At 37.4% G+C, this 11,941-nt stretch overlaps 1 protein-coding gene across 1 annotated transcript; it reads right to left on the reverse strand.

Annotated features, from left to right (window-relative positions):
• Positions 1–972: 972 nt before the first annotated feature.
• sgca (sarcoglycan, alpha) lies at positions 973–11,300 on the reverse strand. Its single transcript, XM_079595440.1, has 9 exons — positions 11,120–11,300; positions 7,879–8,007; positions 7,608–7,762; positions 6,407–6,476; positions 6,135–6,333; positions 4,762–4,924; positions 4,471–4,679; positions 4,355–4,381; positions 973–2,231 (listed from the first exon to the last, which is right to left on the reverse strand). Exons 1-9 carry the CDS (start codon positions 11,214–11,216, stop codon positions 2,087–2,089), a joined length of 1,194 nt encoding a protein of 397 aa, XP_079451566.1. The 5' UTR covers positions 11,217–11,300; the 3' UTR covers positions 973–2,086.
• Positions 11,301–11,941: the final 641 nt, after the last annotated feature.

An 11,941-nucleotide genomic window follows, 5' to 3' on the forward strand; every position in this document is an offset into this window, starting at 1 on the left:
GTTTCAGGACATACAAACCAGGCCACACGTTTCAGGACAAACCAGGCCACACGTTTCAGGACATACAAACCAGGCCACACGTTTCAGGACAAACCGGGCCACACGTTTCAGGACACACAAACCAGGCCACACGTTTCAGGACATACAAACCGGGCCACACGTTTCAGGACAAACCAGACCACACGTTTCAGGACACACAAACTAGGCCACACGTTTCAGGACACACAAATCAGGCCACACGTTTCAGGACATACAAACCAGGCCACACGTTTCAGGACATACAAACCAGGCCACACGTTTCAGGACATACAAACCAGGCCACACGTTTCAGGACACACAAACCGGGCCACACGTTTCAGGACAAACCAGGCCACACGTTTCAGGACAAACCAGGCCACACGTTTCAGGACACACAAACCAGGCCACACGTTTCAGGACACACAAACCAGGCCACACGTTTCAGGACATACAAACCGGGCCACACGTTTCAGGACACACAAACCAGGCCACACGTTTCAGGACATACAAACCAGGCCACACGTTTCAGGACACACAAACCAGGCCACACGTTTCAGGACACACAAACCGGGCCACACGTTTCAGGACACACAAACCGGGCCACACGTTTCAGGACACACAAACCGGGCCACACGTTTCAGGACACACAAACCAGGCCACACGTTTCAGGACACACAAACCAGGCCACACGTTTCAGGACACACAAACCGGGCCACACGTTTCAGGACACACAAACCAGGCCACACGTTTCAGGACACACAAACCGGGCCACACGTTTCAGGACACACACACCGGGCCACACGTTTCAGGACACACAAACCGGGCCACACGTTTCAGGACACACAAACCGGGCCACACGTTTCAGGACACACAAACCGGGCCACACGCTTTAGGCAGGCGCCGAAGATTGATTGAAGGTGAGTTGTTAACAATTTTCTAAACTAAATACTGATTATGTGCATATATTTCACATTTTATTACTCCCACGCTGGGTGGGAAGCTTACAATTGTTTTCATCCTTTGATGAACACAAAGCACATAAGCACACAAAGAGGAACAGACTTTTTTACATACCAGTTGAAGTGTTTACTTAAATTCAGAAATTTCATTTCAGAGTTTTATTCATTTATTTACTTACTTCACATCAAAACACTGCATACAATAGTTGATATAAGAGTGAAAGAAATATTAGTATACAGATCCAAACTCCAAACAGAGGCCATGTTTCCATTACATTGTTGATAGAATTAACTGATCCTGTATTGCTATCAGCACCAAAACTTGAGGTTTTTAAACCTCTGGTATTAATTTAGTGTAAGTTATAGCCGATCATAGCCAATATATTTCAAATCAAATACATGGTAGGCAGATGTGTGCCATCTGGTGGAAGAAATAAAGAAAATCATATGTTATGATCATTGTGTAATTAGCCATATACTGTACAGAATATATATTCATTTGTAGATTTACCCTAAACAAAATCTCTGTATTTTTGTATTTCCAATTAATTTCCTATGGTGGTCATTTTTGACAGTGAAGATTACAAGTGTGACTATTTTTAAACACCATTTGCCATTCTAATCATGTTTTTTGTGTGTCTTCATATTGCACAGGCCTACCAAAAAAAAGAAAGAAAAAAATCTAAATCTAAAATGTCTAAAATGACTGAAGATTGCCAGAGGGTTAAGCAGATAATGCAAACAATATTCATGGTCCACTAAAACAATCAATGAAAGGGGCTTCTATGACATATGAAGCAAAGCATTACATGAAGAACAGACTTTGTTTCGTTCAGTTCCTCACATAAATCTTGAATCACTGCACAGCACAGCTCATGTGGACTGTTATTAGAGTGCTCTATGCTTTTTGTCCTTGTTTTTTTAACTTAACAGCCGTCTGTAGAGCTGCATAAGGATTTCTCCAAATTTCTCCTTTTGTGTTTCATGAAAAACCGCAACATACAGGTTTAGAACAACATTTTTAGGTGAATTTTCTTCTTTGGGTGAAGTATTTCTCAAAGACACACAAAGCTATAAAGAAATAGTGAAAGTTAAAGACGTGATGTTTCTCAGCGCCCCGCCATGGCCTGCTCCGCCATGAGGAGAGGCTGCAAGCACTGTCGAGGCGGATCCACCGTGAGCCTGTCCCCGCCAGCCATCCTCCGCAGCTCGCTGGCGTTGTCCTGGATGGTGTGGTGATGGTACAGCTGGAGACTGAGACGCCAAGAAAGGGAAGTATGTTATGTGTGTTGTTGAGTTAAAGGGATTGTTCACCCAAAAATGAAAATTCTGTCATCATTTACTCCAAACCTGTATGAATTTATTTCTTTATACAGGGTTTCTTCTGCTGTAACCAAACAATTTCTGGTCCTAGTATTTTTATTTTCTTTCAACGGGGTCCATCAACTGTATGGTTACTATATTCTTCAAAATATCTTCTTTTGTGGGTAACACTTTAGAATAATGGTGCGTCATTAATGAGTAACTATGCAGGAAGTAATGCAGGACTAATGAGTAGTTCTACATTAACACTTCAGCTACTACTATTAACTAATATAGAAACAAGCTTAACTAATCAGTAAGTAATAGCAAATTTAGGACTAAGATAGTTCCTTATTAGGTAATCAATAATTACTTGATGAGATTGGCATCATTAAGAACTAATAGGTAATCATGACAAATTATAAAGAATTACTAATTAATTACTAATCACAACATTGACTTGTCTGACACGTTAGCAATTGTTTTGTTTTTTAATAAAAGGTCATAAAATGCATCACTAATTATTACTCAAGTGTTACCTAGTCATTATGCAGGAACTACTAGTGATCTGGACCATTATTTTAAAGTGAAAAAATATGTTTTTCACCTTAAAATAATGGTCCAGATCACTAGTAGTTCTTGCATAGTGACTAGGTAACACTTGAGTAATTAGTGATGCATTTTATCACTACATTCAGAGTAAAAATGATGACTGATTACGTCTCAGACACACGATAATGTTCTTTATAATTTTAATAGTTATTAATGAGGCTTATCTCATTAAGAAATGATTGATTACCTAATAAGGAACTATCTCCTTAATTTGCTATTACTTACTGATTAGTTAAGCTTGTTTCTATATTAGTTAATAGTAGTAGCTGAAGTGTTAATGTAGAACTACTCATTAGTCCTGCATTACTTCCTACATAGTTACTTATTGATGACGGACCATTATTCTAAAGTGTTCAACAGAAGAAAGAAACTCATACGGGTTTGGAACAACATGAGGGTGAGTAAATGATGACAAAATTTCTATTTTTGGGTGAACTATCATATACTATAAGGCAAGACACCACAGGTGAATAGAGTAAACATTTCAACTAATAGATATATTACCATATTTTCTCTACTTGGTTAATGACATTTTTCTATCATGTTACATACAAATATGCAAATGTGCCATTATTAAGTTCAACATTCTTGTTTAATTTTTTTGACATATTAAAATGAAAGGTTTCTATTATGGAAGCTTGTTTCCGCCACAGAATAAAATATAATCTTTATCTCACAATTCTGATATTTTTCCCGCAATAGCGAGAAAATAGTTTATATATCACAATTTGGACTTCATAATTCACATTTCCAAGTTTATATCTCACAATTTTGAGAAATAAAGTCGTAATTGTGAAGTTGCAATGAACTTTTTTATTATAATTATTCTGTAGTGAAAACAAGCTCCCATATTTTTTGCAGAAGAGATTTGGATATCTTTTTTTTATCATTCCATAAATCAGAAAACTTTTTTCCCCACTGTTTTTATTATGATATAAACCAAGCAAATGATATATGAACAAACCTCTGTGTAAAAACCTTAAGAATAGATAGGAATAAAACTGTACATTTTGGTGTATGTAAATAATGTTGAAAAGACAAATTTTGAGAAAACAGCCTTAAAAAGATATGTATTGTAATTGAAATCATAACACAAATAGTGTAATGAAATAAGCACTTGAATATGTATCAACTCCACAAAAAAAAATCAGGCCCTTCATAGATAAAGATATGACATTTAAATTTAGTTAACTTTACTTAAACACATCTAAATAGGAGTAATACGTATTTATATTTAAAAAGTCTAACATATGTATGAAATTTCTTTAAGTTTGATCAACTCAATTTAGTTAGATTTAGGAAAGAGCAGCGCCGTCTGCGCATGTCTGAAAGAAGACATTATTGGAAGCAAAATAGCCCAAAATCTCAAAATTCACCATTGCCTGAAAACCAATAGTGTATTTCCTTAAACAAAAGCCGGTTCCTGTGAAGTGATATGAGGTGATACAGTATAAGGTACTTACTCGGGGGTCTTGGTATTTCGTTTGAGGCTGCAATAACAAGGACAGAGAGAAAAGGAAAGTTGAAATGGTCATTCAAACAGCGTTAGAAACTCAGTGAGTCTGTGAAGCGCACATACACTCCCTCTCTCCTGCAGCACATGATGTAGGCCAGGATGAGACAGAGGATCAACGCCAGAGCAAAGGGAACGACGACGGTGACGATGTAGTCGGGGAGGAAATCTCTGTCGGGTGGAGAGTCTGGAGGACTGAACTCTCCACCCCACGCAAGGACACCCGAACCCACAGTGGGGACCGGAGCACGAGGAACAGGCTTGGACAGATCCCACTGTGGGATGAAAGGTACAAAAAGCATATGTAAGGATGACGGTGAGCTATGCATTACACAGAACACGTGTGTCGCGTCTCACCAGGACAGTGTTGCACCAGTTTATGCAGTTGATGGGGTTTGTGCAGGTGCTGCAGTCTCCGCTGACCTTTCCTCCGGTCACACACTCTCTCTGCTGCTCCGGCGTCTCAAGCTGCAGCATACACTGGGAAAAGGGCTGGTCTGAACCCAGTTTCACATACACACTGAGACAAACACAGACATGTGGCTAAATAAGCTGTCACTTTGGCTCACCTTCATGCTGTTCCAAACCCATAAGGCCTAGGTTCACAAATATTGTTTGATTTTGATTCGCTTTACGATGTCTTGATGACCTTTGGACTTTCAATGGAGGCACAGAACCCCTTTTAGGTTTCAATAAAAAAATCTTCATTTGTGTTTAAAAGATTCAGGTTCAGGTTCATCTTATGATGCAAATCTCAATTAAAGAATATTTGGATACATTTACTGGAAAACAAGACACAAATACTGACTGATAAGTGGTTTTTAAAACAAATACCTCAAAAGTAAGCAAAATAATAATAATGTAATTTCTACTAATAGAATAATATTATTATTATAATTATGTAATAATAATAATATTTACAAGACAAAAATACTGACTGAAATGTTTAATTTGTAAAAGAAAATACCTGAATAGTAAGCTAAATGAATTTATAATTAGATAATAATATTAAATATATAATCATTATTAATTAAATAATAATATTATTATGATTATTATATGTTGTAGTAATAATAATAATACTAGACAAAAATACTGACTGAAAAGTGATTTAAAAAAAGTAAATGCCTGAATATTAAGCAAAAATAAATAAAAACATGAATTAATTAATAATAATAATATAATTAATAATACAACAACAATAATATCAAATGTTATTATTTAGTATAATATATACTCTAATAATAATTGGTCAAATTTATAATAATTTTAACAACAGCAACAACATAATTACAATAATAATAATAATATATTATAATTATTCTATAATAATAATAATAATTATGGTCGTTAGTATTATTATTTAGTATAATATATAGGCCTACTCCAATAATAAATGGTAAATAACAACATAATAATAATATTAATAGTAATTATTTTATTATTATTATAATTATATTATAATTATTCTATAATAATTATGTAATATAATAATTATCACTATTGTTGTTATTTTTATTGTTAGTATTATTATTTAGTATAATATATTAAAGTATATAATAATATAATATATAATATATATTTAAAAATTATAATTTCACAAGAATAACATAATAAATAAATAAAAAATTCCATTAAACAAAACAGTCTCATCAAAGCTTTTGAAAGAGATGTAGTTCTATAGTACTACTGCTAGTAATAGTTGTAATAAATATTGAGAGTAGCCTTACCCCTCAAAATACCCTGGCAGAGGAAGAGGGACGCGGCCGCCTCTGTCCAGAGCAGAGGTCATGTTCACGAAGTCCAGTCTGCTGGTTCCCCACAGAAGCTGGATGTCCCGCTTAATCTCCTCTTGAACAGCAGCGGGCAGAACCTTCTCAATCTCTCTCCGCTCGATGAAGAACTCGGCCTGGTACGGCATGCGCTTTACTGGAGGAAGACAAGCGCAGGACATCAGATGAGCAGGAGACGTGAGGAGCAGATTCAGCAGCACATACTGTACCTGCAGGACCCACGTTTATCACCAGCCGCTCCCGAAACGTGCCGTAACTCCGTTTGTTGATCACAAATATCTGAGAGATAGATGATAGAGAGGATACACAAGCAATTAACCCTAATTATTAGGGGTGTAACAATATATCAGAATACAAACATGTAACATCATGTATCATGGATAGTGACAGTATGTATTGTGTATAGTATATACAAATCAAGTTTTCAGAGTTTTAGTGTCAGTACTACATTAAACTGCTATATATAATGTTGAATATAATGTATAATAATGCACTCTGGGAATATTTGTGGGTCCTGATAATGCCAAATGTTACCAGTAAAAAGTGGCCTACATCATTTTAAATGGAACTATACGGTTATCCGGACCAAACGTGTGTCTTTTAGTCCCGTTTAGTCCATATAGTCATCCCTGATTGGTCTTAACCCCAGTGACGGGTAGGTTTAGGGGCGGGGTTAGGGGTAGGCCATCGTATGATTGGTCTGAACCCCAGTGACGGGTAGGTTTAGGGGCGGGGTTAGGGGTAGGCCATCGTATGATTGGTCTTAACCCCAGTGACGGGTAGGTTTAGGGGCGGGGTTAGGGGTAGGCCATCGTGTGGTCCGGATAACCGTAGTACCTTTTAAATATATCTAGTCAGTGACAGTGTGCAAGCATATTAATCTAAAATAATTCAGTTTTTTCAGCTTCAGAATCATGAATATTTTTATTAAATCCTATGTAGTTTTTCATGTTGATTCGTCTCCCCAGGTGTATCTTTCCTCATTATCTAGTTAAGCTTGTTTGCCCCTGTGTATTTATAACCCTTGTGTTTGTGTTTAACTTGTTACTTTGTCAGTGGTTGTACATGTAATGGTTGCTTCCAGTTCAGTCCTTTTCGTGGTTTTGATTCTTTGTCCCTGGAGTTCTTTATTATTTGTTCTATGTTTTATTTCATTAAAAATCCTGCACTTAGATCCTCGCGTTCGCTTTTCCAGCACGTTACAACACCCAAATCTTAATCTGAATTTTAATCAACAGTACATTTTTTGTCAACCCTTTATCATATGTCTTGGAGTATCACAATAATATTGTTTCGTGATATGTATTGAATCGTGAGTCGTGACATGAGGGTATCGTTACACCCCTACTAATTATGTATTGGGGATTATTTTTTGAATGTCGCTGTTAAATATGCGCATGGTTTGTTCACCTCGATGATGTTCCTGCCCTGGTCCTGAGGCAGTGGCGTCCCGTACAGGAATCCGTTGTCATAAGAATCCCTCTGGGTGAAGCGGAGCCACCGGGGCAGATCGGGAAATCGCTCCTTGTTGCATTTAAACACCATGGGATCATTATAAAATTGACCTACAGATCAGGACAAGACACGTGACATACTGAAAACAACTTGCTTTTAAATATGCTGTTAGATACTTTGAACTGGGCTTTGGAAATATTCCATTTGTACAATATCTCCAACATACCGAAGACTTTATGAGAAGGCTCAAATTCACTCTGGAAAATCTCTCTGTGTAACTCGTAGACAAACAGCCGACCCGCCGGAGCCTCGGTGATGATGTCTGACCGGACCGCCAGAAAACCGGCTGCGCAGACTGAGGACAGAACATGTACACAAAACATTTACATACAGAACTTACTGTCATATGATTCATTATGCACATGAGTATGTTTTTTTTAATCACATTTTTATTGTTGTTTTGATATCGTTTTAACATACAAAAGTACAGACAAACAATCAGCTATTACAACAGTAAGTAAAAATCAAAATAATAGTGACTTTTTTTTTTTAAAGGGGTGGTATAATGCCATTTTCACAAGATGTAAAATAAGTCTCTGATGTCCCCAGAGTGTGTATGTGAAGTTTTAGCTCAAAATACCCCACAGATATTTTTATATAGCATGTCCCGTTCTTCGTGATCCCATTTTGTAAACTTTAGCTAGTGTGTAATGTTGCTGCTAGAGCATAAATAATACCTGTAAAATTATAAAGCTCAAAGTTCAATGCCAAGCGAGATATTTGATTTAACAGAAGTCCCCTTTCAAAGCCTACAGCGAACGGCCGGTCTGGACTACATCCTCTACTTCCTGCTTTAATGACGTCACTAGAACAGTTTTTTGACTAACCTCCGCACACAGGAATACACAAAAAAGGGGGCGTGGTCTTGTTGCGCTCCTACAGAGAAGAGGAAGAGTTGCGTTTGTAGAGTGTGTGTGTCGCCATGTCGTCGAGACGCTGTTATTTTCATCCCGGAGTCAAATCACCTTACAATAACACTGACTGAGCGCATGTATCTCCACGTTACGGTAAGAGAGGCGTGACCTTTCCGGGCAACGTGCGCTAAACTGCTGTCCAATCACAACACAGGAACCGCTGGCACAATCAGAACTCGTAACGTATTTCTGAAGGAGGGACTTCATAGAACAAGGAAGTCATCAGCTTGTTTTTAGGACAGTGAAAACAGCGGTATACAGATAAGTACATTTTGTGGAAAATACTGTGTTTTTTTACACGCGAAACATGAACATGTTATATTGCTCACTGTAAAGACAATCAAAGCTTCAAAAACATGAAAAACGGGACCTTTAAAATTGTCACTTTTTGTGATGACAGTTTTGTGTCTGTCCCTTTAAATGCAAATGAGTCACAGGGGGCGGAGCTACAACAGCTTGCACTCACACACACATGCACTGAAATTTTCACAAACTTTTAGCCTTTTATGTTCAGACTGTGTCAGACAATGATGGAGAGACTTAAAGCTGCCGTCGGCAACTCTGGCAGATTGAGTGGACTTAGACAATATTTTGAATGTTTACAACTCTCATGCCCCTCCCCCACTATCAACGAGCACCCGCCCATCGTCAGTGCGTGTGTACCTGATTTTCTGTGAATGCGTCCGTCTTCAGCATCGATCAACACCATAGACTCGGAGGTAGGCTGCCCTGGCTAATCTATCCATAGATAGCAATAACCAAGGAATTGGAAGCTTGTTATTAGATTTTCTCTCTGCCATCACGCTTCGTACAATCTTCAGGCGAACTTCAGGCGTGTCGTGTGCATGTGATATTGTAACGTCCGCGTCTGCGCGAGGGAGGGGGATCTGTGATTTGTGCACGACCTGTGATTGACAGTCTGATCTCACTGTTTACACCCGATGATCCGGGAGCGGTGGATTTTTGCAAAACAAAATAACACGCTCCAGGTGGAGTTAGAAGCTCGGGTTTTTTTCTAAAACCACCTTATTTATGTTGTTCTGTCGGATTATAGTGTCAATTTCACTGAATTTGATCAAAAAAATGTTGCCGACGGCAGCTTTAAGAACTGACAACATGTAGAAGCAACAGGACATTTCTGAATGGTTAGTTGATGAATTTATGTAGCTTATTATGTGTAGTTATCTTCTAGTCATTGATTAGCATATTCTGTCTTGATAATCATACATGTGTTCGGGACGGGGTTTATGTAAATTTTAGGGTTAGTGATGTCACTAACCCGTACCAGCCGTTTGTTGTAGACCTTAAACAACTATTTCTTTAAAAGCAAATATCTCCCTTTGCTCTGAACTTTGAGCGTCTTGACTTTGCAGATGTTGTTAGTGCTCAAACAGCAACATTAGGCTACACACGGATTCACACTTACAAATAAGTCCGATGGAATAAATACGTGTTTGGCATGCTGTCCGAGGAGAGGGCTCCGGGCTCGGTATTCGGCCCGAACCCAGAGAACTCCCCCCGTATTCCTGGCTATGAAAGAATAAGCCAAGAGTGAGGAGTCGGGGTGGTGGAGGGATGCTGAAAACTGTCAAGGAATGTTATGTGAGTTGACAGAGTGAATATATATGCATCCTCTCAGTCTCATGCTGATACATGGTAATTGTTTGATGAAAAGTTGATTGGATTTTTTTTTTTATGCCATAAACCAGAACAATACAATGAGACATAATCATTCAAATAAAATGCAAAATAAATAAAGCAGAAATAAACAGTGCCAGAGGACGATTGGATGGATTATTTGAACATGCTCCTCCCGAACTTGTTTATGACACATCATCTAAAGTTAGAAAAGTGAAATCAGAATCAACCAGCCCTTTAAATAATGAATAAAAATAAAAATGATAATAAACATATTTAAAACTGGTCAGTAACACCAGTGAATAATAGAGAAATAATATTATTAAATAATATTAAATAATAGAGAATAACAGTGAGTGAATAATAGAGAAACAGAGAACAAATATTTGAGACAAAACATGCTTCGAAATATACACAAGACTATACAAGTACTTCAGATTATGTAAAATAAATATCCATACAAAAATCTTGACATTCAAACCAAGACAGTTGGAATTACGACCCAACAGGAAATACAACTGTAAATATATGAAGAATAAAGAAAATAACCAAGAACGAACATGAGTATATGTTTTAAAAATGTTTTAAAGAATCGGTTGTTCTGATAATATTTTGAGAGTGTGTAAGTCTGCAGGTTATCAGAAGCATTTGCCGATTTTAATATGAAAACACTAGTTTGAAGTGTGCATTTATAGGCAAATAAAACTAGCATTTAGTTTGTTTTTTTCACTTCTATGTTTTGTCATGTGTCAAAGAAACGTTCAAACCTGCTGCTGTATAATCTGCTCCAGCTTTGAACTCTCAGAAGGACTCTTTCAATGTTTAAAGAGTTCAGAAGAAAGAGAATGAACTTGCCTGTTAATGCCAAAGCCCAGTTCCCTGTGTCTGCCATCTTGTTAGGGTTCTTGATTGACAGGAGCACTTGGTGAAGAGAGCAGAAACACACCCCCATCCTAAATACAGCCAGGGCTATTTTTATCCTTCACGTCCAGCCGTCTCTTCCCGTTGTGTTCTGAGTGTGTGTTTGTTATTATAGCTAATGAAAATTACATGCGACATCATCATTAAGATATTTAACTACAGAACAACAATTAATTGTTTCTCTGTAACACAACACATTCCATTAAAGAAAAAAACATTTCAATAAAAGCTTTTCAGAAGTTACTTTTGTCTGTGCTTGACTTGTTCTCCAGCACATTAGAATTAATCTCAACTGTGTTAAACACACCGCATACTCAAGAACATCAAAGAAAATGCTCAGCTTACATTAATGTGTAATATCAGAAAAGAATATTCAGCTAACAATTGTGTGTACATGTAAGTTTCTCTGTTTTTTCATCAATCAAATCAATAAACCTAAACCAGCAAAGAAGGCAATATAGCAATGTTCTCACACACCTCTGAACCTGAACCTGAAAGCTGATTGCTGATAGGCTGTCCCAATCAGTGGCGCCTGCACTATCCAGTCACGCTTGAGAGGGAAACAACAAATTGAGAGTTTCCGAGATTTTTATTTTTTCCTTTTTTTTTTTAGAAGAAGAAGTAACGGGTACTCAGTAGTAGACTACTCACGGTTATGTATAGAAATGTAGTGGAGTAAAGAGTACAACATTTGCCTCTCAAATGTACTTGAGTAAAGTCATGAGTAGCCTACTCCCCAAAAATGATACTCGAGTA

This window comes from Phoxinus phoxinus (assembly GCF_949152265.1).
Source record: "Phoxinus phoxinus genome assembly, chromosome: 21".
Lineage (NCBI taxonomy): Eukaryota > Metazoa > Chordata > Actinopteri > Cypriniformes > Leuciscidae > Phoxinus > Phoxinus phoxinus.

Excerpts from the sequence above, each read along its gene's own strand:
- sgca (XM_079595440.1), bottom strand. The coding sequence starts at position 11,216 with ATGGGGGTGTGTTTCTGCTCTCTTCACCAAGTGCTCCTGTCAATCAAG. Across the intron at positions 6,477-7,607 it reads AGGGCAGGAACATCATCGAG|ATATTTGTGATCAACAAACG; the intron begins GTGAACAAACCA and ends TCTATCTCTCAG. Across the intron at positions 2,232-4,354 it reads CGAAATACCAAGACCCCCGA|TCTCCAGCTGTACCATCACC; the intron begins GTAAGTACCTTA and ends TTGGCGTCTCAG.